General features: G+C 41.6%; 1 protein-coding gene across 1 annotated transcript in view; it reads left to right on the top strand.

Moving 5' to 3' along the window:
• The window catches only part of ANKUB1 (ankyrin repeat and ubiquitin domain containing 1), a 30,990-nt gene extending 13,623 nt beyond the window's left edge, over positions 1–17,367 (top strand). Inside the window, exons 4-6 of the mRNA XM_086388572.1 lie at positions 4,397–4,511; positions 8,478–9,416; positions 15,254–17,367. Coding sequence (XP_086244698.1) covers positions 4,397–4,511; positions 8,478–9,416; positions 15,254–15,383 — 1,184 coding nt within the window. The 3' untranslated portion in view covers positions 15,384–17,367. The remainder of the gene's footprint in view (positions 1–4,396; positions 4,512–8,477; positions 9,417–15,253) is intronic.
• The last annotated feature ends 4,429 nt before the right edge of the window (positions 17,368–21,796 follow it).

Below are 21,796 nucleotides of genomic sequence, written 5' to 3'. Positions count from 1 at the left end.
CTCTTGATGTGGACCATTTTAAAAGTCTTTATTGAATTTGTTACCATACTGCTGCTGATTTTTATGTTTTGGCCACAATGTATGTGGAATCTTAGCTCCCTGACCAGGGATCAAGCCTATACTCTCCGCATTGGAAGGTGAAGTCTTAACCACTGGACTGTCAGGAAAGTCCTCAAATATTTAACAAGGAAGTTTAAATACAGCAAGAAGCTTTAGAGAAACAAATCTATTATGTCGGGGATGATCCGTGTTTTGGAAAATGTTTATTAAGGCATTTTTAGAGTGTATTTGTAGAACTTCTACTCAATCTCTACAGAATGATTCCATAATTCTCCAGTAAGAGAGTGAGTTCTCCTAGCTGAGGCCAGACTTGTGAGGGTTAAGGTAGGCTAGGAGCGTTGAGGGTATTAATGCAGATCAGGCTCTGTGAGTAAACACGTCGTCAACTAGGAATCAACCCACAAAGGACAATGAGGCCAAGGTCAAGAAATCCTAGAGCCAAGAGTAAGGGAAGAAGAGCCCCACTTCAAGACTACAGATTGTAACATTCAAAAGGGAGAGATCAAAAACAAAACAAACAACAACAACAAAACCACATGAGAGGCATCAGTAGGAAGAACATATACTTGTGTGGGTGTCTACCTGTGAAGTGGAGGCAAGAAGGGCAAGAGCAGGGAAGCAAGAAGAAAAGACAGAGAAGAAAGGTAATTGAAAAAAGGAGGCTTTCTAAGCATTCAAAAGAATCCTAGAGACATGAATTCCAAGCCAAGTTCTACTCCCAGCTCACTGAGTAATTCAGGCAATTCTCCATGGGCTAGTCTTTTAGGATCCTTTTTTTTTTTTTTTTTGGCTGTGCTGGGTATTTGAGAGGGCTTTCTCTAGTTGCAGAGAGCAAGGGCTCAGGAGATGCCCTGAGGCATGTGCGATCTTGGTTCCCTGGTCAGAGATTGAACCCATGTCCCCTGCAAATTCTATACCTGTGGACCATCAGGGAAGCCCTGGTGGATCTTCTTATCTTCAGCCTTCTGTGACTCTAAGATTACTGCGTTATGAATATTCTACCTTCCTTCTTTCTCACCTACAAGTATTTATGGTGAACTGTCTGAGCCTGAGGATGTGCATGGATGAGCCTAGTCACACACTGTCTCATCATCACTTTGGCATGCAACTTCTGGGGCCATCATATTGAGTCAAAAGCAATCAATCCATCTGCTGTCCAGCGACCTCAGCTCTCCTAGCTGAGGCAATTACAGTCTCGCTTGGAGACAAGCATAACATAGAGGACAGGAGCAAGGGCCCACGAGCCAGATTGTCCAAGTCCAACACCTGGTTCCACTACTTACTGGTTATGTAAAACCTGGGGGTCACTTCATCTTACAGTGCCTCAATTTCCTCAGCTGTCAAATGGAGAAAATAATACAACCCATCACTTAGGATTGTTGTGAATTTTAAACTGTGAAATTATTCATGTACTTAGAACATATAATAAGCATTCAGTGAATATTAGCTATTCATACTCAATATATTACTGTTATTATTATTATTAATTATCATTCTTGTGAATTCAAACTGGGAAATGTAGAGAGATAAAACTGGTTATCGGTAGGGGTGAAAAATGAAAAGCACCAAGAAGTAAGGTTGGGTTACAGCAAATCCATGTGGCATGCATGCCAAAGTTGTGATACGACAGAAACTCCAGGAATAAGCAGGGCAGCCTGTCAGTGGAGAAAGGAAGGCACACAAAGAGACCTAGAGGGCATGAGAGCGAGATCCTGGGACCCATGGGAGAGATGGCCCATTTTGAGAGGAGTCTTGGTTCCTTAGAAATCAAGATGTTGTCATTATCTCGATATAATAAGCCCCATTTTCTTGAGGGTCTCCTTGCAACCCAAGAGCATAATTAAAATAGAGCCCAGTATTAGATCATCCACCATGAGCCAGGCACGTTTCGGGAAAACAAGCACAGAGTTGTGAGCAAGAGTAGCAAGTTTCCAGGGACTTCCCTGGTGGTCCAGTGGCTAAGACCCAATGCAGGGGGCACAGGTTCGATCCCTGGTCATGAGACTAGATTCCACATGCCACATCTAAAGGTCTTGCATGCTGCAACTAAGACCAAAGCCAAATAAATAAAAGTCTTTTTTTTTTTTTTTTTTTAAGTAACAAAGTTTCTACTGTCTTCAAGATTGCTTTTCAGTGGGGAAGGCATGCATCATCCAGTAAGCAGAAAAATATCCAATTTTAAATAGAATGAAGAACTATAAAAGAAAGCAGAAGGGAATAGAGAGTGGCATGGTAAGGTGGGGAGAGGTTATTGTAGATGTTTGGCTAGACCAGGAGATGACATCTGAGCAGAGAATTGAATAAAGACGGGGAGGCTGTGGGGAGCTTCTCAAGGTAGATTTAGGTGAGAGATTATCTAGGCCTGAAATAGGATAGAGCTGGTTGAGATGGAGGTGAGAAAACAAGAGTAAAACTGTCAGGTCTTAGTCATTGTATGAACTTCCCAGGTGGCTCAGTGGTAAAGAATCTGCCTGCCAGGCAGGACACATAGCTTTAATCCTTGGGTCGGGGAGATCCCCTGGAAACGGAAATGGCAACCCATTTCAGTATTCTTGCCTGGAGAATCCCATGGACAGAGGAGCATGGTGGGCTACAGTCTATGGGGTCACAAACAGCTGGACATGACTGAGTGACTAAAGAAAAACAAGTGATTGTATAGATGTTGGGGGCATGAGAGAAAGGAAGGGATGGAGAACAACTCCCAGGTTTCCAGTTCAGGCAGCAAGGAAGGAAGATGGTGGTAACACAAACTGAGACACGGGACAGGAGGAAAAGCAGGCTGTGGGGGAAAGGTTGTCTTTCACAACAGTAGGTTCTAGCATGATCCCTTGGCTGGTGATGTCCCCGGCAGAAGAAATCTGCAGCTGGAGCAGAGGCCTGCCTGGAGTTTGCAGACTCAGGGGTGAGGGCACAGGGGTGATCAATGATGCCATCAGTGGCACTGAGGTGGCCTGTGAGTCAGCCAACAAACTTGGAGTGGGCACTTGTATCCTCACAGAGGACCATCTGTGAGCACTCAGCAAGTGGCAGGTGGTGAGGCGAGTCCTAAAGGATCTTCCTCTTTAGTAGGCCGTGAAAAAAAAAAATGTCCAAACAAGTAAAATGATTTCAAGTACTGATGATAGGGACTATGAAGAAGTAAAAGTAAGGTCATAGCATAAGGGGTTTCGGGGAGGGTGGGTTGTGGCAGAGATTGCTTTAGCCATAGTGACTGAGACGATCTTCTGTGAGGATACAATGTTGAAGGCAAAGCTGAGTAAGAAGGACACTGCCCTGTGGACCTGGATAAAGCCCCTTTGAAGCAAAAGAAATTGTAGGTCTTTCCATCCTAGGATGGGAGTGGACTTGATGTATCTGAAGAACAGGTGAAAGGCCAGAATGGCCAGAACAGAGTGAGGGAGGCAGGCCGGAGGGAGAAAGGTCTGAGTGGGTCAGATGGGGAGGAGCCCGTTTTTGTTTTTTTCTCTTTCTGGTCGCACCGCAAAGGTTGTCTTTCACAACAGTAGGGTTCTAGCATGATCCTTTGTCTGGTGATGTCCCCAGCAGGAGGAATCTGCAGCTGGAGCAGGGGCCTGGCTGGAGTCTGGACTCCAGCCAGGGGATCTTAGTTTCCCAACCAGGGATCACACCCATGCCCCCTGCAGTTGGAAGCATGGAGTTTTAACCTCTGGACTTTCAAGAAAGTTCCCAAGACTGGGTTTTATCCTGAGGGAACATGTAGAGTAAGAGCAGAAGCCTGAGGAAAGATTCTTGGGAAACACCAGCCTGAAGGACAAAGGGAATGTAGTCACAAAGCCAGGAGCAGGCAGGCTTTTTCGGAACAAGTGATAAATCCTCCAGCTGCAATGCAATTATGTTCATAACGCAGAATGGCTCCTGTTTTGTGAAGGATACAATGCAAGGATTGTTCATCTTCACCCATAGCCCACAACATAAGCTAAAGGCCAAGAAGTACATATGTCCTGCCACCATTGAGTTTCTCTTTCAACATAACAGCTTACATTTCCATGGTGATGTATAGATCAGCAAGGAATCAGTGTCCACAGGACTACTTTAAGATAGCTGCAGAAAGAAGTCCAGCATTGTATGCTTTCACTGTGCAGATGAGAAAATGCAAGTATACAGAAGTTAAAAAGTTTTTCCAAGTTAATGTAGGCCCAAGCTAAAGACAGCATCTCTCTTTCTCTCTCACTTTTAGGCATCCTCCTCTCCTTATTCAAAGGCTACTTTTCGTTTGGCACCCAGTTCAGGCCAGTTTGGAGAAAGCTATCATCAGATGTTTTTTGATCACCTAACCCTGGTGACTCTAACCGTCTCCACCTCTCTTTATCCACAGGCACAACACTTCACTTGGATGTCTGGGACGGATGGAAGGAGTTTCTGATGGGTTGTCTCCTTGGACAAAAACTTCAAGTCCAACGCTATTTATCAAATGAAGGACCAGTCCTCAAGTACGAGATAAAGCAAATGCTAAACTAATCAATTTTTTCTAAACTCTCATAGGACCTCTTTAGCTGGGGTGTTGCTCCATGAAAGTTCCCCTTAGACATTTTTATTGCAATGTATTCTAGAATAAGACAGCAAGGATGCCACCAGGGCTGAGAGCCTTTGGTGATGAATTGCAATTCAGGAAGGCTTTCCTTATACTAACAATCTAAATGGGAGACTTCACTTTGGTTTGGATATTAGACTTTTAACAGCACTTTTTAAAGGCTACCAGAATAAGTGCCTTGCTACTCTTCTATTCAATTGTTCTAAAAACCACTGATTGCTAATTGATTGGCTGAAAATATCCGTGATCTCTTCCTAAGCTATCATGTAACTTATCAAATTACTTTTAACGCATGCTTTTAAACTTTTGCCGCACATGAAGTGTTGCCTGTGCTGCTGGAGCAATGGAGGAGGGTAGGCTCAGAGAAGCAGGTGGACATTTTAACTTATCTCTGCAGCCAGTAGCTTGCCAGGGGCATAAACTACCTTTTAGGTTTTAATGCAGTGGTATTTTTGAACAGTGCCCCCTTGTGGTGATTTAATCATACTTTACAGATGCCCACACACAGGAAGCTGTGAGGTGACAGACTGGAAAGCCAGTTTTTGAAATTTTCTAAGATATTAAAATAATTTAAATTAATTTCTATTTGGGGATAATTATGATGCTCTCTTTGCATGCTCTGAATGCAAAGAAACATTTCATTGCTTTCAACAATGCCTATTTGTTGAATACTTTGTAGCAGACATTGTGTTATACTTATTACCTTATTTTATACTTAGAACATTTCTAAGAGATTACCCATAAAAATCTTATTCTTTATCTTATTTTACAGGTAAGGAAACTGATTTAGGAAGTCTGCCCAACATCACACAGCTAGCAAAGGGCCCAATTAAGTTTTGGATCCCAACAACTTACTCCAGTGCACATGTACTTAACCATTTCCACTTAATCTTTAAATAAAATCTAAGAGCTCAGAGAATATACATAATAAGACTGAAAAACTCCTATTGCAATTCATTCACCCAATCAACAAACATCTATTGAGCGTTTACTATGTACTATGAGCAATAAGGAGAAGGCAATGGCAACCCACTCCAGTGCTCTTGCCTGGAGAATCCCATGGACGGAGGAGCCTGGTAGGCTGCAGTCCATGGGGTCGCTGGGGGTCTGACACGACTGAGCAACTTCACTTTCACTCTTCACTTTCATGCATTGGAGAAGGAAATGGCAACCCACTCCAGTGTTCTTGCCTGGAGAATCCCAGGGATGGGGGAGCCTGGTGGGCTGCCGGCTATGGGGTCGCACAGAGTCAGACACGACTGAAGTGACTTAGCAGCAGCATGAGCAATAAACAAGATATGATTCCTCCCTTTAGCAAGTTTATAGTCCAGTAGAAGACACACAAAATAAGTAACTAATTCTTGGAAGAACAGAATTGCAAAATGTTCAGGGGTACAAACTCCAGTGACAATCTACCTAGATTCATAGCCCTACTCCCTCAGTGTTTAATTGTGTACACTTGAGCAAGTAGTCATCCTGTACCTCAGTTTCCTCTTCTGTAAAATGTGAATAATAATAGCACCTATCTTATAGAACTACTTTAGAGATTAACTGAGCTAACATCAGAAGGAACTTAGAGATCAGCCTGGCACATGGTAAGGAGGATATAAATGTTAGGTGTCACTGCTGTTACCATTCAGCCTGAAAAGTATGATGACATGGGCATTGTGCAAGAAGATAAGGGACTATATAGTAGGGACAACTAGACTTACAGGAGCAGATAAAGCATCCTTAAAAAGGAACTTGAAGGGCTGATACTCAGGTAAATGATTGGGAGAAGAATTAAAACGTTCCAATGAGGGCTTTCCTGGTGGCTCAGAGGGTAAAGAATCTGTCTGCAATACAGGAGACCTGGGTTTGATCCCTGGGTTGGGAAGATCTCCTGGAGAAAGGAATGGCTACCCACTCCAGTATTTTTGCCTGGGAAATCCCATGGACAGAGGAGCCTGGAGGGCTACAGTCCACAGGGTAGCAAAGAGTCAGACACGATCGATTAACTAACACTTTCAAAACAGATGGAACCACATGTATAAAGACCCAGGGGCAAGAATAGATTTAAAAAACTGAAAGAAGTTCCACATGGTAGATTATAGAATAAGAGGAAGCTAGTGGCCAGAGGCTGGAAAGGTTAGAAGAGGCCAGCTCATGAAGGCTCTTGTAGGAATGTGAAGGAATTTGGACTTTATCTTTTGAATGGTGGGAAGACATGGAAGGTAGAGAAAGACCATGATGCAATCTGCATTTTAGAATTTTGGCTCTGGCTGCAGTATGGGGAATAGAGGCAGACAGTCAAAAGACACTGGCGGCCTGAGCTAGGCTTATGTAGCAGAGGTGGGTCTAGGAGAACAGATAGATAGTGAAAAGATCATTTAGGAGGCAGAATCAACTAGGCTCAGCAACAAGAGAGCTCTAGTTCCAACAACATGGGTATTAAGGATGAAAGCGAAGGCCAGTTGGTTGACCCAGGAGAGGCTTTTCTCCCCGAATCAGGAAAACTGATCAAATTCAGAGTTGCCGGCTTACACTAATGAATTTCAAAATAAATTGATATATGAACCAAAACACCAGTGCATTCATGTATAACTCTAGTTAGTTAGACTCTAACTGTCATAGGGCCCTAGAAACTCACATGTTCTGGGAAGATCATCTTTCTCATTCAGGAGAATTCCATGGGAAGCCAATAGACAGGAACAGATGCTGTGGTGAGCATGTAATCAGAAACAAAAGTTAGTTCTATGCAGTAGATTTTGGATGATACCAGGCTAGCTTGCTTCCATCTCTATAATGGGCTCTGATAAGCCTTGTCCAAGTGGATCTGGACAATACCTGGCAGGGCCCTGCCTAGCCTTGCCTCCCTAATTCTTATTTCTCTGAACGCTCTTCACCAATCATTTGATTTGTGCCTGATGGGGTATTGGAAGGATAGAGATGTCAGGAAGGCCAGTAAGGGTATAATACAGTGGAAGAGAAGGGGAGTTGGTGGGAAGTGATGTTAGAGACGGGCAGGGTCCTGGTGACAGGGGCCTTGTAGGCCAAAGTGAAGCATTAGAATTTCAGTTGCAGCAGGAAGCTATTAGAACAAGCTAAGCTATTGTTTAGAACAGGGCATAGGCCACCACCAACTTAAGGAAAAAGAAGATTGCTAAGCACTATGTGAGGAAAAGCCCATAGCAGGATAAGAAGGAAGTGGGAGACCAGTTAGGAGACTGTGGCACTGGTGGTCATGCTGGTGAGAGGCAATCTAGTGGTTTAGATCAGAATAGCAGTGGAGACTCTGAGAAGCCAGAAAATAAGGACAAAGCAAACAAACATACAAAACGTTCAAATTTCTAAAAATGTACTGAATCTCTTCCTGTACTTTCCCAGTTAATACAAAGCTTAATATTTTTCTCGAACATTTGATTTTCATAAAAAAGAAAACTGCTCCAAAGAAACCAGTTTGAATTATTTACATATGCACAGTAGGACGGTGTGTATAAGCAAGGCCTGTGTGATTGAACCTGCATATTGTGTGCTAAGTCACTTCAGTTGTGTCCTGACTCTTTGTGACCCCATGGATTGTAGCTCTCCAGGCTCCTCTGCCCATGGGATTCTCCAAGCAAGAATACTGGAGTGGGTTGCCATTTCATCCTCCAGGGGATCTTCCCCACCCAGGGACCGAACCCATATCTCTTGTGTCTTTTGCATTGACAGGTGGGTTCTTTACCACTAGCCCCATCTGGGAAACCTGTATATTACTATAGGCCTTTTCTGAAAACATTGTAGGTAAAAGTTAGGAAGAAATAAATATTTTAACTAGAATGCTTCAGGGGTATTTAGTGAAACTACATTTGTCTGTTTGCTCTGGCTTGTTTCATTCATTCAGGTATCAGAAAAGGGTCGCCCTGTACATCGCCGCCTTTTATGGGTACATTGAGCTCACTGAATGGGCCCTGAAACAGGGTGTGCGGCCCCACGAGACAGTCGGCGTGCACCCCTACCGAGCATGGTGCCAGGAAGCCCTGCACACAGACGTCTCTAAATGCCCCATTCATGCAGCTGCGGAAGCTGGCCAACTGTTGATTCTGAAGGCCTTTGTCAATTGCAGCGTGCTGTGCCTGGATTGCAAAAACGCAGCAGGACAAACTCCTCTGACCATTGCGTGCAAACACAAGCATAAAGACTGCGTGTTGTATTTACTGAGTAAAATGTGGTCCACGGTTTCTTTTCTGAAAATCTCAGTCTCCATGAGGATTTATATTAAAATAAAACAATGGGTACTCAGAGCTCAGAGCCACAACCTGAATAAAGGCCAGCTTTGCGGGGCAAGGGTCTTGGGGGCAAAAGTTGGAGATGTTGTGATGGTGGACGGTTTCACCAAACCCAAAATGACCTCCAAGAGCTGGCAGAAGGCTATGGACAAGGACTCACAAGGAGGCATTGAGAGCAAACTGCCGCCCCTCAGGGAGCAAACTGTGAGCAGGAAACTTGCCTGTCCTTTGGCAGTTGCACAGCAGGACATGAGAGAAGAGATAGTCAGATTTCCTCCACTGGTAGATGCAAACACATTCTCTGAATTACAAAAAAGACAACAAAGCCAGAAAAAAACTACTGCCACAACTAGGAAAAAAGAAAAGCTCATTAAAAATACATATATGCCCCAAGTCCCTCTCCCTCCAATTTCAAGAGTGGGCTATTCACACCCATCTTTTTACTATGCAACTCCCAGTGCTGACTTTTTACTCAGATCTTCCTTTGCATCTTTCTCAGAGCATAGTGGGAGGACTCCAAGGCAGAACGCCATCTACTGCTTAGCTGTGGCCAGGTAAGCTTTTCTCTTCAAACAAAGGTGAACTTTAATTGGGCAGCTCTAGGGAACAATCTTGTGGTTCAGATGGAAAAGAGTCTGCCTGCAATGCAGGAGACCTGAGTTTGATCCCTAGGTTGGGAAGCTCCTCTGGAGGAGGGCATGGCAATCCACTCCAGTATGCATGCCTGGAGAATCCCATGGGCAGAGAAGCCTGGTGGGTTACAGTCCATGGGGTCCCACAGAGTTGGACACGACTGAGTGGCTAATACACACACACACAGGGAACAAATGGTCCATGAGGCCCTAACATGCCATATGGTGTAATACAGGTTGTTCCAATGAATCAGTCCCCAGCTTCAAGGTCCTCAGCCTAACCTCATATTCAGGACAAAATGAACTGATTTTATTGGCCCATCTGTGTAGTATTCTACTCACCAAATTTTCAGGAAGAGAAGAGTTGTATCAATGAACAAGTTCCCTTGCTGCTGCTGCTGCATTTTCTTTGAACTAAAAGGAATTGCTAATTATAACTAAAGGGAGAAGGGGGAAACTTGCAATCTGGGAGATATCAAAAGTGTCAATGGAAGCCTAGATGGTAGTGAAAGTGGAAGGGAAGAAAAGAACAATTTAATGACAAACTGAGTCATAAGACTTCAGTTGACTTACAGATAAGATATACAGGCTGGGGGAGAACTATACTGGATAAGAGAATAGAATTGATATTAACATTTAAGGTAAGTTTAAAAAGTAATCCATTATGACATTTAAAGACATAAAAAAGTGTGTCAGAAGCAAATTTTTCAGGCACATTCATTTCATAAGATAAAATTTTATATGTGGGTCATCAGTTTACACTGAAAACAGAACTCTAATTAGATCTCAGGACCCATCCACGACTTATGAGGCATTCTTGGGTGCCATGATTACAGTGGAAATATAGATTTATGAATGGCTTTCCCCCTTACTCAATATCATGAGAAGGAAAGAAAAAACAAAGCTAGACTGTTTTAGTGGCCTCTCTGTATTTGTCTTTATATCAGCTAGATTGTTGCCACCTACTGGTGAGAATAATTTTAGCCCTAAAACTGTGGATGTGACTGGTGACGGAAGCAAGATCCGATGCTGTAAAGAACAATATTGCATAGCAATCTGGAATGTTAGGTCCATGAATCAAGGTAAATTGGAAGTGGTCAAATAGGAGATGGCAAGAGTGAACATTGACATTTTAGGAATCAGTGAACTAAAATGGACTAGAATGGGCGAATTTAATACAGATGACCATTATATCTACTACTGTGGGCACGAATCCCACAGGAAAATGCAGTAGACCTCGTAGTCAACAAAAAAAATCCAAAATGGAGTACTTGGGTGCAATCCCAAAAATGACAGAATGATCTCTCTTCATTTCCAAGGCAAACCATTCAATATCACAGTAATCCAACCACCAATGCCGAAGAAGCTGAAATTAAACAGTTCTATGATGGCCTACAAGACCTTCTAGATCTAACACCCAAAAAAGATGTCCTTTTCATCCCAGGGGACTTGAATGCAAAAGTAGGAAGTCAAGAGATACTTGGTGTAACAGGCAAGTTTGGCCTTGGACTACAAAATGAAGCAGGGCAAAGGCTAACAGAGTTTTGCCAAGAGAACGCACTGGTCATAGCAAATACCATCTTCCAACAACACAAAAGAAGATACCACACATGGACATCACCAGATGGTCAATACCAAAACGAGACTGATTATATTTTTTGCAGCTGAAGATGGAGAAGCTCTATACAGTCAGCAAAAGAAGACTGGGAGCTGACTGTGACTCAGATCATGAAATCCTTATTGCAAAATTCAGACTTAAATTGAAGAAAGTAGAGAAAACCACTAGACCACTCAAGTATGACCAAAATCAAATCCCTTACGATTATAGAGTGGAAGTGACAAATAGATTCAAGAGATTAGATTTTATAGACAGAGTGCCTGAAGAACTATGGACGGAGGTTCAGGACACTGTACAGGAGCAGGTGATCAAGACCATCCCCAAGAAAAAGAAATGCAAAAAGGCAAAATGGTTGTCTGAGAAGGCCTTACAAATAGCTGAGAAAAGAAGAGAAGCCAAAGGCAAAGGAGAAAGGGAAAGATTTACCCATTTGAATGCAGAGTTCCAAATAATAGCAAGGAGAGATAAGAAACCTCAGCGATCAATGCAAAGAAAGAGAGGAAAACAATAGAATGGGAAAGACTAGAGATCTCTTCAAGAAAATTAGAGATACCAAGGGAACATTTCATGCAAAGATGCACTCGATAAAGGACAGAAATGGTATGGACCTAACAGAAGCAGAAGATATTAAGAAGAGATGGCAAGAATACACAGAAGAACTACACAAAAAAAGATCTTAATGACCCAGATAACCACGATGGTGTGACCACTCACCTAGAGCCAGACATCCTGGAATGAGAAATCAAGTGGGCCTTCAGAACCATCACTTCAAACAAAGCTAGTGGAGGTGATGGAATTCCAGCTGAGCTATTTCAATTCCTAAAAGATGACGCTGTGAAAGTGCTGCACTCAATATGCCAGCAAATTTGGAAAACTCAGCAGTGGCCACAGGACTGGAAAAGGTCAGTTTTCATTCCAATCCCAAAGAAAGGCAATGCCAAAGAATGCTCAAACTACTGCACAATTGCACTCATCTTACACACTTGCCAGAGAAGGCAATGGCACCCCACTCCAGTACTCTTGCCTGGAAAATCCCATAGACGGAGGGAGGAGTCTGGTAGGCCGCAGTCCATGGGGTCGCTAAGAGTCGGACACGACTGAGAGACTTCACTTTCACTTTTCACTTTTATGCGTTGGAGAAGGAAATGGCAACCCACTCCAGTGTTATTGCCTGGAGATCCCAGGGACGGGGGAGCCTGGTGGGCTGCTGTCTATGGGGTCGCACAGAGTTGGACACGACTGAAGTGACTTAGCAGTAGCACACACTTGCAAAGTAATGCTCAAAATTCTCCAAGCGGGGCTCCAACAGTACATGAACCAAGAATTTCCAGATGTTCAAGCTGGATTTAGAAAAGCCAGAGGAACCAGAGATCAAATTGCCAACATACATTGGATCATAGAAAAAGCAAGAGAATTCCAGACAAACATCTACTTCTTCTTCATTGACTACACTAAAGCCTTTGACTATGTGGATCACAACAAAAAAATGGAAAATTCTTAAAGAGATGGGAATACCAGACCACCTTACCTGCCTCCTGAGAAATCTGTATACAGGTCAAGAAGCAACAGTTAGAACCGGACATGGAAAAACAGACCAGTTCCAAATTGGGAAAGGAGTACATCAAGGCTGTATATTGTCCCCCTGCTTATTTAACTTATATGCAAAGTACATCATGTGAAATCCCAAGCTGGATGAAGCACAAGCTGGAATCAAGATTGCCAGGAGAAACATCAATAACCTCAGATATGCAGATGACATCACCCTTATGGCAGAAAGAAAAGAGGAATTGAAGAGCCTCTTCATGAAAGTGAAAGAGGAGTGTGAAAAAGCTGGCTAAAAACTCAACATTCAAAAAATGAAGATCATGGCATCTGATCCCATCACTTCATGGCAGATAGATGGGGAAACAATGGAAACAGTGACAGACTTTATTTGGGGGGGCTCCAAAATCACTGCAGATGGTGACTGCACCCATGAAATTAAAAGACGCTTGCTCCTTGAAAGAAAAGCTATGACCAATCTAGACAGCATATTAAAAAGCAGAGACATTACTTTGCTGACAAAGGTCCGTCTAGTCAAAGCTATGGTTTTTCCAATAGTCATGTATGGATGTGAGAGTTGGACCATAAAGAAGGCTGAGCATCAAAGAACTGATGCTTTTGAACTGTGGTGTTGGAGAAGACTCTTGAGAGTCCCTTGGACTGTAAGATCAAACCAGTCAATCCTAAAGGAAATCAGTTCTGAATATTCATTGGAAGAACTGATACTGAAGCTCCAATACTTTGGCCACCTGATGGGAAGAACTCACTGGAAAAGACCCTAATGCTGGGAAAGATTGAAGGCAGGAGGATAAGAGGACAACAGAGGATGAGATGGTTGGATGGCATCACCGATTCAATGGATATGAGTTTGAGCAAGCTCTGGGAGTTGTGATGGATGGAAAGCCTGGTGTGCTGCAGACCATGGGGTCACAAAGATTCAGACTCGACTGAATGACTGAACTAAACTGAGCACAATGAGGTTGAGAATAGAAATCTTATTTCCAAACTTATTGTTTCTCATTTCCCAATATTTTCCTCTTCCTTGCATTTGTACTCTTGACTGCCTTCCCATCTGTCTTCTCCCTTTCCCACAGCATCTTTCCCAGGATGTATCCCACATTCCCCTGTTGGTGTGTTGCAGAGGGCACGGGGGAACCTGCACACCTTTTGCCCCTGAAAATCGCTCTCTGGTTTGACTCATGTCCCCCCTCACAGGAGTCATGAAAGCACTCATGTCCATCTGAAGCTGGCAGTTAAGCCTGGCAGCCAGGTGGTCTGAGCACTTTGCGCTGAAGGATCAGTTATAGCTCTTGGGCCGAAATGTGAGAAATGGACACGTTCCATCTTGATGGTGGGGTCCACCATCATCAAGCTAGTATCATAGCCAGGAGATGGGAAAGAGCCTAACTAATCCTTTGTGGTGGTGACCCAGGAGAACCGGGTCAGGGACAGTCCATTAGATGTTCCCAACTATGTGATAAATGTGATCTCCCAAACCAGGACCCCAGACATTTCATCTGGCATCATATGAGAGCATTTGCTGGACTATGTGTCATTCAGGAACTCCACATTTTTTTTGAACATTATTCATTCATTTATTTATTTTAATATTTATTATTATTTATTTATTTGGCTGTGCTCGGTCTTAGTTGCAGTACACAGAATCTTCAGTCTTTTAGTTGTGGCCTGTGGGATCTAGTTCCCTGACCAGGGATTGAACCTGGGCCCCCTGCATTGGGAGCACATAGAGTTGGCCATGAGCCCACCAGGGAAGTCTCTAGGAATGCCATCTTTAGCTTCACAAAAATATACTTGTGAGGGTTGACTCAGAGTATTGAGTTAACTCAGATCCAGTGATAATGTGGGTCTTGGGTGGTGAGTGCAGGTGGCTGGTATGGAGCTGACAGTGACTGTCTCATTCCTCAGAAGACAGTGTCAGCTTTATACACATCAAAGAATATTGCCAAGGTGTGCCTAGAAAACTGTCTTCTTTACAGCTTATTGTCTGATTCCAGTGAACTTGATGTAACCTGGAAATCCAGCTTAGTGAAGATCCAAATGTGGAGGACTGGTCCAGAAGGTTTAGGGTGCACTGAGAATAGATGGCAATCCCCAAAGATGTTTCTGATGGGCTCTTATGCTCCTGATAAAAGCAGATCTTTCTATGTTGCTTTGTTTTGTTTCATTTTGATAAAAAGTACAAAGGAGGGAATTCCCTGTTGTCCAGTGGTTAGCACCCCAGGTTTTTGCTGCCAAGGAAGTGGGTTCAATCCCTAGTTCAGAAACTAAGGTTCCTGCAAGTTGCATAGCACGGCCAAAAAAAAAAAACAAGCTTCAACCCAGCAAATTCTATGACATTGAGTGGCTTTCTGTTTCTAGCTGTGAGTGCTCACCTTTTGGTATTGCCTTGGGATGATTTTATTCCCACTGCTTCACAAGGAAATGGTTTTAGAAAGATTCCTTTTTCCTGTTTACTTCCTCATAGGATAAGACAAACCAGCCACAGAAACAACAAAATAAGCCCAAGATTTCCATCACTTTAGCTATAAATGGGGACAAGAATGGACCTCCTTATAAATTATGCCCTGTTTTCTTGCAGTGCCTTTAAAGAGAAACGATGGCTTCAGCAGTTAGGAATAGCAAGAGTCCTAGCAAAAAAGAGCATTTCTAATCTGACTATCCAAGGAGGCTTGACAGCATGTGAAAATTCTCCAGAAATTGTGCTTTGAAAAGTCACAACAACCCCAGTTTGTATGAAGACCTGGTCAGACAGAACTTCTAATTCTAATGCTAAAGTTTCTAATACCTGTTTTAATTTTGGGGCTTCTGATAACAGTTCTGATGCTACATGAATATTTAAAGTTCAATACCATGTTTTCAAAAACTCCATCACCCTAAGTGAAAATTTAGGGCATTTGTTTTTACACAAAGAGTCTGAGGTATAATTCATAAGAAACTGAGAAGAGCAGTTGCCTATGGTAGTAGGGCAACTGGGAAGGTGAGAAACAAGGACATGAGCAAGAATGTTTATTTTCTCCCTCTCTCTGCCTCTTTTATTATTATTTGCTTTCCTGGGACTTTTAAAAATGATTTTTGTTTTTTAAACATATGACTGCAGTACACAGTAGAATATTAATTCAAAAAATTCTATATAGGAAAAATATTCTATATAGGGATGAGATGGCTGGATGGCATCACCAACTCGATGCACATGAGTTTGAGCAAGTTCTAGGAGTTGGTGATGGACGGGGAACCTGGCGTGCTGCAGTCCATGGGGTGGCAAAGAGTCAGACATGACTGAGCGACTGAACTGAACTGATACAGGGAAAGTCCCTGGTAGGGTTATAAACACCATCTACGTCTAATACTGGTCTCAGATATCTTTTGAATTTCTGCTAAGACACTGCTTGCTATTAATTTTTTTAAACTGATGTAGAGTTTACCTACAGTGAATTACAAAGATCTTAAATGTAAGATTCAACAGATTGAACAAACATATACATCTGTGTAACTAATAACCTAGTCAACACATAAAGACTTCCATTACCTCAGAAAGTTCCTTCAAACTCCTAAATTTATCTTAATCCATATAGATGACTGCTATTCTGATTTCCTGATATATCTCCATGTATAACACTTTCCAATTAAAGGAATCATACAGCTGTTCACTTTGTGTCTGGCTGGGTTATTTTCTCAACTTAATCTATTGAGGCTCATTAACATTGTTGCATTATTAGTAGTACGTTCTTTTCTTTTTCTCTATGTAATATTCCTTTATTAATTGCTGATATCATTACTGGTATCTTTTGCCCTATTTTTATTTTTGCCATGGATAGTCAGTCTTGTAATGGTTTTGTCAATTTTACTAGTTTTCCACAATGGACTGCTCCTTTTGTTTACTCTTTATATTGTATATTTGTTTTCTAACTTGTTAATTTTTTTTTTTACAGTTTCTGCTGCACTGATTAAATACTTTACTAGTCTTCTAATATTTTGGACATGTTATTCATAGCTATTTTCCAGTCCAGGTCTAATAACTCCAATATTTGCACTTCCTCTACACAAGTCTTCCTTGAATCTTTTTTTACTATTGAGTAGTATTTCACTATGTGGTCACATCACAATGTATTCAGATGTATGACATTGGGTGTCTCCAGTTTTGCAATATTGTGAATAAAGCTGCTTTAAACATTATGGTAAAGGTCTTTTTCTGGACATATCCTTTCATTTATTTGGGGGCAAACAACTAGGTATGGAACTGTGTGATAATACAGTAAATATATAGTAACATTATAAGAACCTACCTAACAGTTCTCCAAAGCAGTATTATAGTTTTACACCTCTAGTAACAAGTGTTCTGGTCACTTTACAGACTCACCAAAATTTGGTGTCATTAGTACTTCTGATTTTTATTCTAGTAGGTTTGAAATGACTTCTCATTGTGGTTTTAATTTGCATTTCCTTGATGACTAATAATATTGAATGCTTTTTCATGTGATTCTTGGCTATTTGTACCATTTATTTTGTGAAGTGTCAATCAAGTTTTTGTCCATTTAAAAAATTCTGTTGTTTATCTTTTAATTATTGGTTTATTGGAGAGTTTTATATATTCATGATACAAGTTCCTTGTCAGATGTATGTACTGTAAGCATTTTTTCCTAATCTGTGGGCTCTTTCATTTTATTAATGGTGTCTTTTGATGAATGAAAATTTTTTAACTCCAATGAAGTTCAGTTTATCGTTTTTTTCTTTTATAGTTCATGCTTTCTGCTTCCTCTCTAAGAAATCTTTGCCCACCCCAAAGCCATGAAGATATTCTCAAATGTTTTCTTCTAGAAGTTTCAGAGTTCTTCAGGTCTATGTGTATTTAGTCGCTAAGTGATGTCCATCTCTTTGTGACCCCACAGACTGTAGATCTCCATGCTGCTCTGTCGATAGGATTTCCTAGGCAAGCATGCTGGAGTGGGTCACCATTTCCTTCTCCAGGAGATCTTCCTGACCCAGAAATCTATACTGTGTCTCCTGCATTAGTAGGTGACTTTACCACTGAGGCACCAGGGAAGCCCTAGGACCTTGGCACCTTTGTCAAAAATCAATTTACAATTGATTTGTTCTTTTTCCTTGTTTGTTTTGGCTATTCTTAGCCACTTGCACTTCCAAAAAGATTTTAAAATAAATGTGTAAAAAATAATAAAAATAAAATAAACTTGCTATCCTCTATTTTTAAAAAAAAGCCTATTGGGATTTTGATTGTTCGAAACTAACTTCTTAATAATAGTGAATCTTAAAACCCACCATATATTTCACCACCCATGGTATATGTCCCCATTTATTTAAGTCTTCCTTGATTTCACTCATCAAAGTTTTTTAGTGTAGAAGTCTTACAAATCACTTATTAAATGTTTTTTAAATATTTTAAATTTTTGATTCTATTTGCTAGAAAAGTTTATAAGGTAGATCCTTATAATAGTCAGAGACACCTAAAATCTAAAACCATCTAAAAATAGGCTTCTAGTTTGATATTATAGGGTTGGGCATATAGAAAGTTGATACCAAAAAAAGGAAAGATGATGCTGAAGAAATGTAGGCAGCATGTACAGAAGTGTTAGTCATTGCAAAGACAGTAAGAGGGGATTGTAACTGGAAGAGAGCACAGCACAGGTTCTGGGGTACTGGTAACATTCTATTTCTTGATCTGGGTTAATAGATGTGTTCAATTTGAGAAAATTCGACAAGAAGTGGTTCCCCCCCCCCAACTCTGTACCCTTTTCTGAATGAATTTTATCATCCAGTTAAAAAAAGTTAACTAAAATAATGAGAAAAATTTTAGGAGCTAATTAATAAACTACTTGATGCCAGCCTCAGACTCATGAGAGGGCAGTTCATGTGATGGATGCCACCATGTTATCTTCCCCTTGACTATGTGCTGAACTGAACTGCAATTCCTTGCAGGAGATAATCAGTTCAGTTCAGTCGATCATTCATGTCCGACTCTTTGTCACCCCATGGACTGTAGCATGCCAGGCTTTCCTGTCCATTACCACCTCCTGGAACTTGCTCAAACTCATGTCCAGAGAGTCGGTGATGCCATCCGACTATCTCATCCTCTGTCATTCCTTTCTCCTCCTGTCTTAAATCTTTCCCAGCATCAGGGTCTTTTCCAATGAGTTCTTCCCATCAGGTGGCCAAGGTATTGGAGTTTCAGCTTCAGCATCAGTCCTTCCAATGAATATTCAGAACGGATTTCCTTTAGGATTGACTGGTTTGACCTCCTTGCAGTCCAAGGGACTCTCAAGAGTCTTCTCCAACACCACAGTTCAAAAGCATCAATTCTTTGACGCTCAGCCTTCTTTATGGTCCAACTCTCACATTCATACATGACTACAGGAAAAACCGTAGTGTTGACTAGATGGACCTTTGTTGGCAAAGTAACGTCTCTGCTTTTTATATGCTGTCTAGGTTGGTCATAGCTTTTCTTCCAAGGAGCAAGCATCTTTTAATTTCATGGCTGCAGTCACCATCTGCAATGATTTTGGAGCCCCAAAAAAGACAGTCTGTCACCATTTCCATTGTTTCCCCATTTATTTGCCATGAAGTGATGGGATCAGATGCCACGATCTTCATTTTTGGAATGTTGAGTTTTAAGCCAGCTTTTTCACACTCCTCTTTCACTTTCATGAAGAGGCTCTTCAATTCCTCTTTTCTTTCTGCCATAAGGGTGGTGTCATCTGCATGTCTGAGGTTACTGATATTTCTCCTGGCAATCTTGATGCTAGCTTGTGCTTCATCCAGCTTAGGATTTCACATGATGTACTCTGCATATAAGTTAAATAAGCAGGGGGACAATATATAGCCTTGATGTACTCCTTTCCCAATTTGGAACTGGTCTGTTTTTCCATGTCCAGTTCTAACTGCTGCTTCTTGACCTGTATACAGATTTCTCAGGAGGCAGGTAAGGTGGTCTGGTATTCTCATCTCTTTAAGAATGTTGCACAGTTTGTCGTGATCCACATAGTCAAAGGAGCGTAGCAACTCAAGTAGCGTAGGCAACAAAGCAGAAGTAGGTGTTTTTCTGGAATTCTCTTGCTTTTCCTATGATCCAATGTATGTTGGCAATTTGATCTCTGGTTTCTCTGCCTTTTCGAAATCCAGCTTGAACATCTAGAAGTTCTCAGTTCACATACTGCTGGAGCCTTGCTTGGAGAATTTTGAGCATTACTTTGCTAGCGTGTGAAATGAATGCAATTGTGGGGTAGTTTGAATATTCTTTGGCATTGCCTGTCTTTGGGATTGGAAAGAAAACTATTTACCTATCACTGAAACATAACCAAGGAGATGCCTGGTACAAAGTTCCTGGGGCGGGAATGCCTATGAAGAAGAAAGAAATATGAAGAAATATGAGGGGAAAGGAAGGTAGATGAGGGGGAGGATGGTAAGAAAAGAATGTGACAGCACAATTGATTCCCTGCCAGAATCAACTGAAAAACTGTTGAGTTTTTATTCTTTATTCACTTTAGCTCTAGAAGTAAGATAGTATGAAGTGATATTAAGGTCTTACTTTTTTACAATATTAAACAGTTGTCAAGCAGTATATTAGCATAGACAGGATACCGTGGGACATTTATTCCAAACCTAAATCTTACTGAAATCAAAGTTAAGCGTCACCTTCTCTTTGCTCTGGGTCATTCTGTTCTTTCCTCAGGTATTACCACTTTCACACATACAGTACGTGAAATTACTTGACTGACTCCTTTACTATCTTCTCTTAGGCAAGGACAGTGTTTTATTCATCTCTAAATTGCCAAGGAATAGCATATGCTTGAGCTTTGAATAACTGCTCTATAAATATTTGTTAAATTAAATAAATGAATTTTATGATAATCATGTACAAGACATTCTCAATGACATGTGCACACAACATCTGCTCATAAAATATAAATACTTCCACTTTCAAATCACTTGCTTAATGCTGATTTATTTAATTTGATCATCAAGATCAATTTCTTGATATGAATTTGTTAATTTGCCTGAGCATCATAGCAGCCCTGCATGGCACACTAAGGACAGTCAGCATTAAAGCACACGTTTTTACAGATGAAGAGGCTAAATTGGTAACATATAAAAACAACTTGGTGGAGGTCCTACAAGTAGTTAAGTGTCAGATTCAGATCTGGAATCCAGAGTTTTGATTTTTCAGTCAGGTAATTACTTCTAAACAACCATAAGACACTTGGTACCAGAAAGTCACTCTATAAATTATCCTAGCAAGTTCTAACTCCCAGGCTGGTTTCCCCAGCTATAACTTGGCTTTTTGACCACCTTCCTTGACCACCCCATTCTGTTCATCCTTATTTCCCATCTTCACCCCCAACCCCCATCATCTCTCCTGCTGAAGTCCCTGAGATCAGAGAGAAGAAATGCTATATTATATTGGCATAATAGTATACCTATTTGTAAATTCATTTCAGCATTCCTTATTCCCTCCATAATGGACATTCTCTCAATAATGTATGAATAAAATCTTCAGAACATACCATTTTTGCTGATCTGCAACATAGTCTAAGTAAAAATTGTATTCTCTCTGCAAATGCTGCTTCAAGACCTAACAAGTTTAAGGATCTGCCTTTCTGTGCCCCCACGTAGGAAACAGTGAAGCCTGGCATGCTGCAGTCCATGGGGAAGCAAAAAGTTGGACATGACTCAGTGACTGAACAACAACAATAGGAAACAATTTCAGTTTCAGTCATATGTAAGGGATGAGGGAGACGCAGAGAGGAGAGCTGAAAAACATTTCCAATATTCAGTTCTGCTCAGGAGATGGCATATAGATATCTTGGAGCATCAGTTCAGTTCAGTCCCTCAGTCATGTCCAACTCTTGTGACCCCATGAATCGCAGAACGCCAGGCCTCCCTGTCCATCACCAACTCCCGGAGTTCACTCAAACTCACGTCCATCAAGTCGGTGATGCCATCCAGCAATCTCATCCTCTGTCGTCCCCTTCTCCTCCTGCCCCCAATCCCTCCCAGCATCAGGGTCTTTTCCAATGAGTCAACTCTTCGCATGAGGTGGCCAAAGTATTGGAGTTTCAGCTTTAGCATCAGTCCTCCCAGTGAACACCCAGGACTGATCTCCTTCAGAATG

The sequence above is a fragment of the Bos grunniens genome, chromosome 1 (assembly GCF_055505025.1).
Source record: "Bos grunniens cultivar Pamir isolate PY7600 chromosome 1, Bosgru_T2T1.0, whole genome shotgun sequence".
NCBI lineage: Eukaryota > Metazoa > Chordata > Mammalia > Artiodactyla > Bovidae > Bos > Bos grunniens.
The sequence above is the reverse complement of the archived record's forward strand: the minus strand, read 5'-3'. Positions and strand labels throughout refer to the sequence as shown.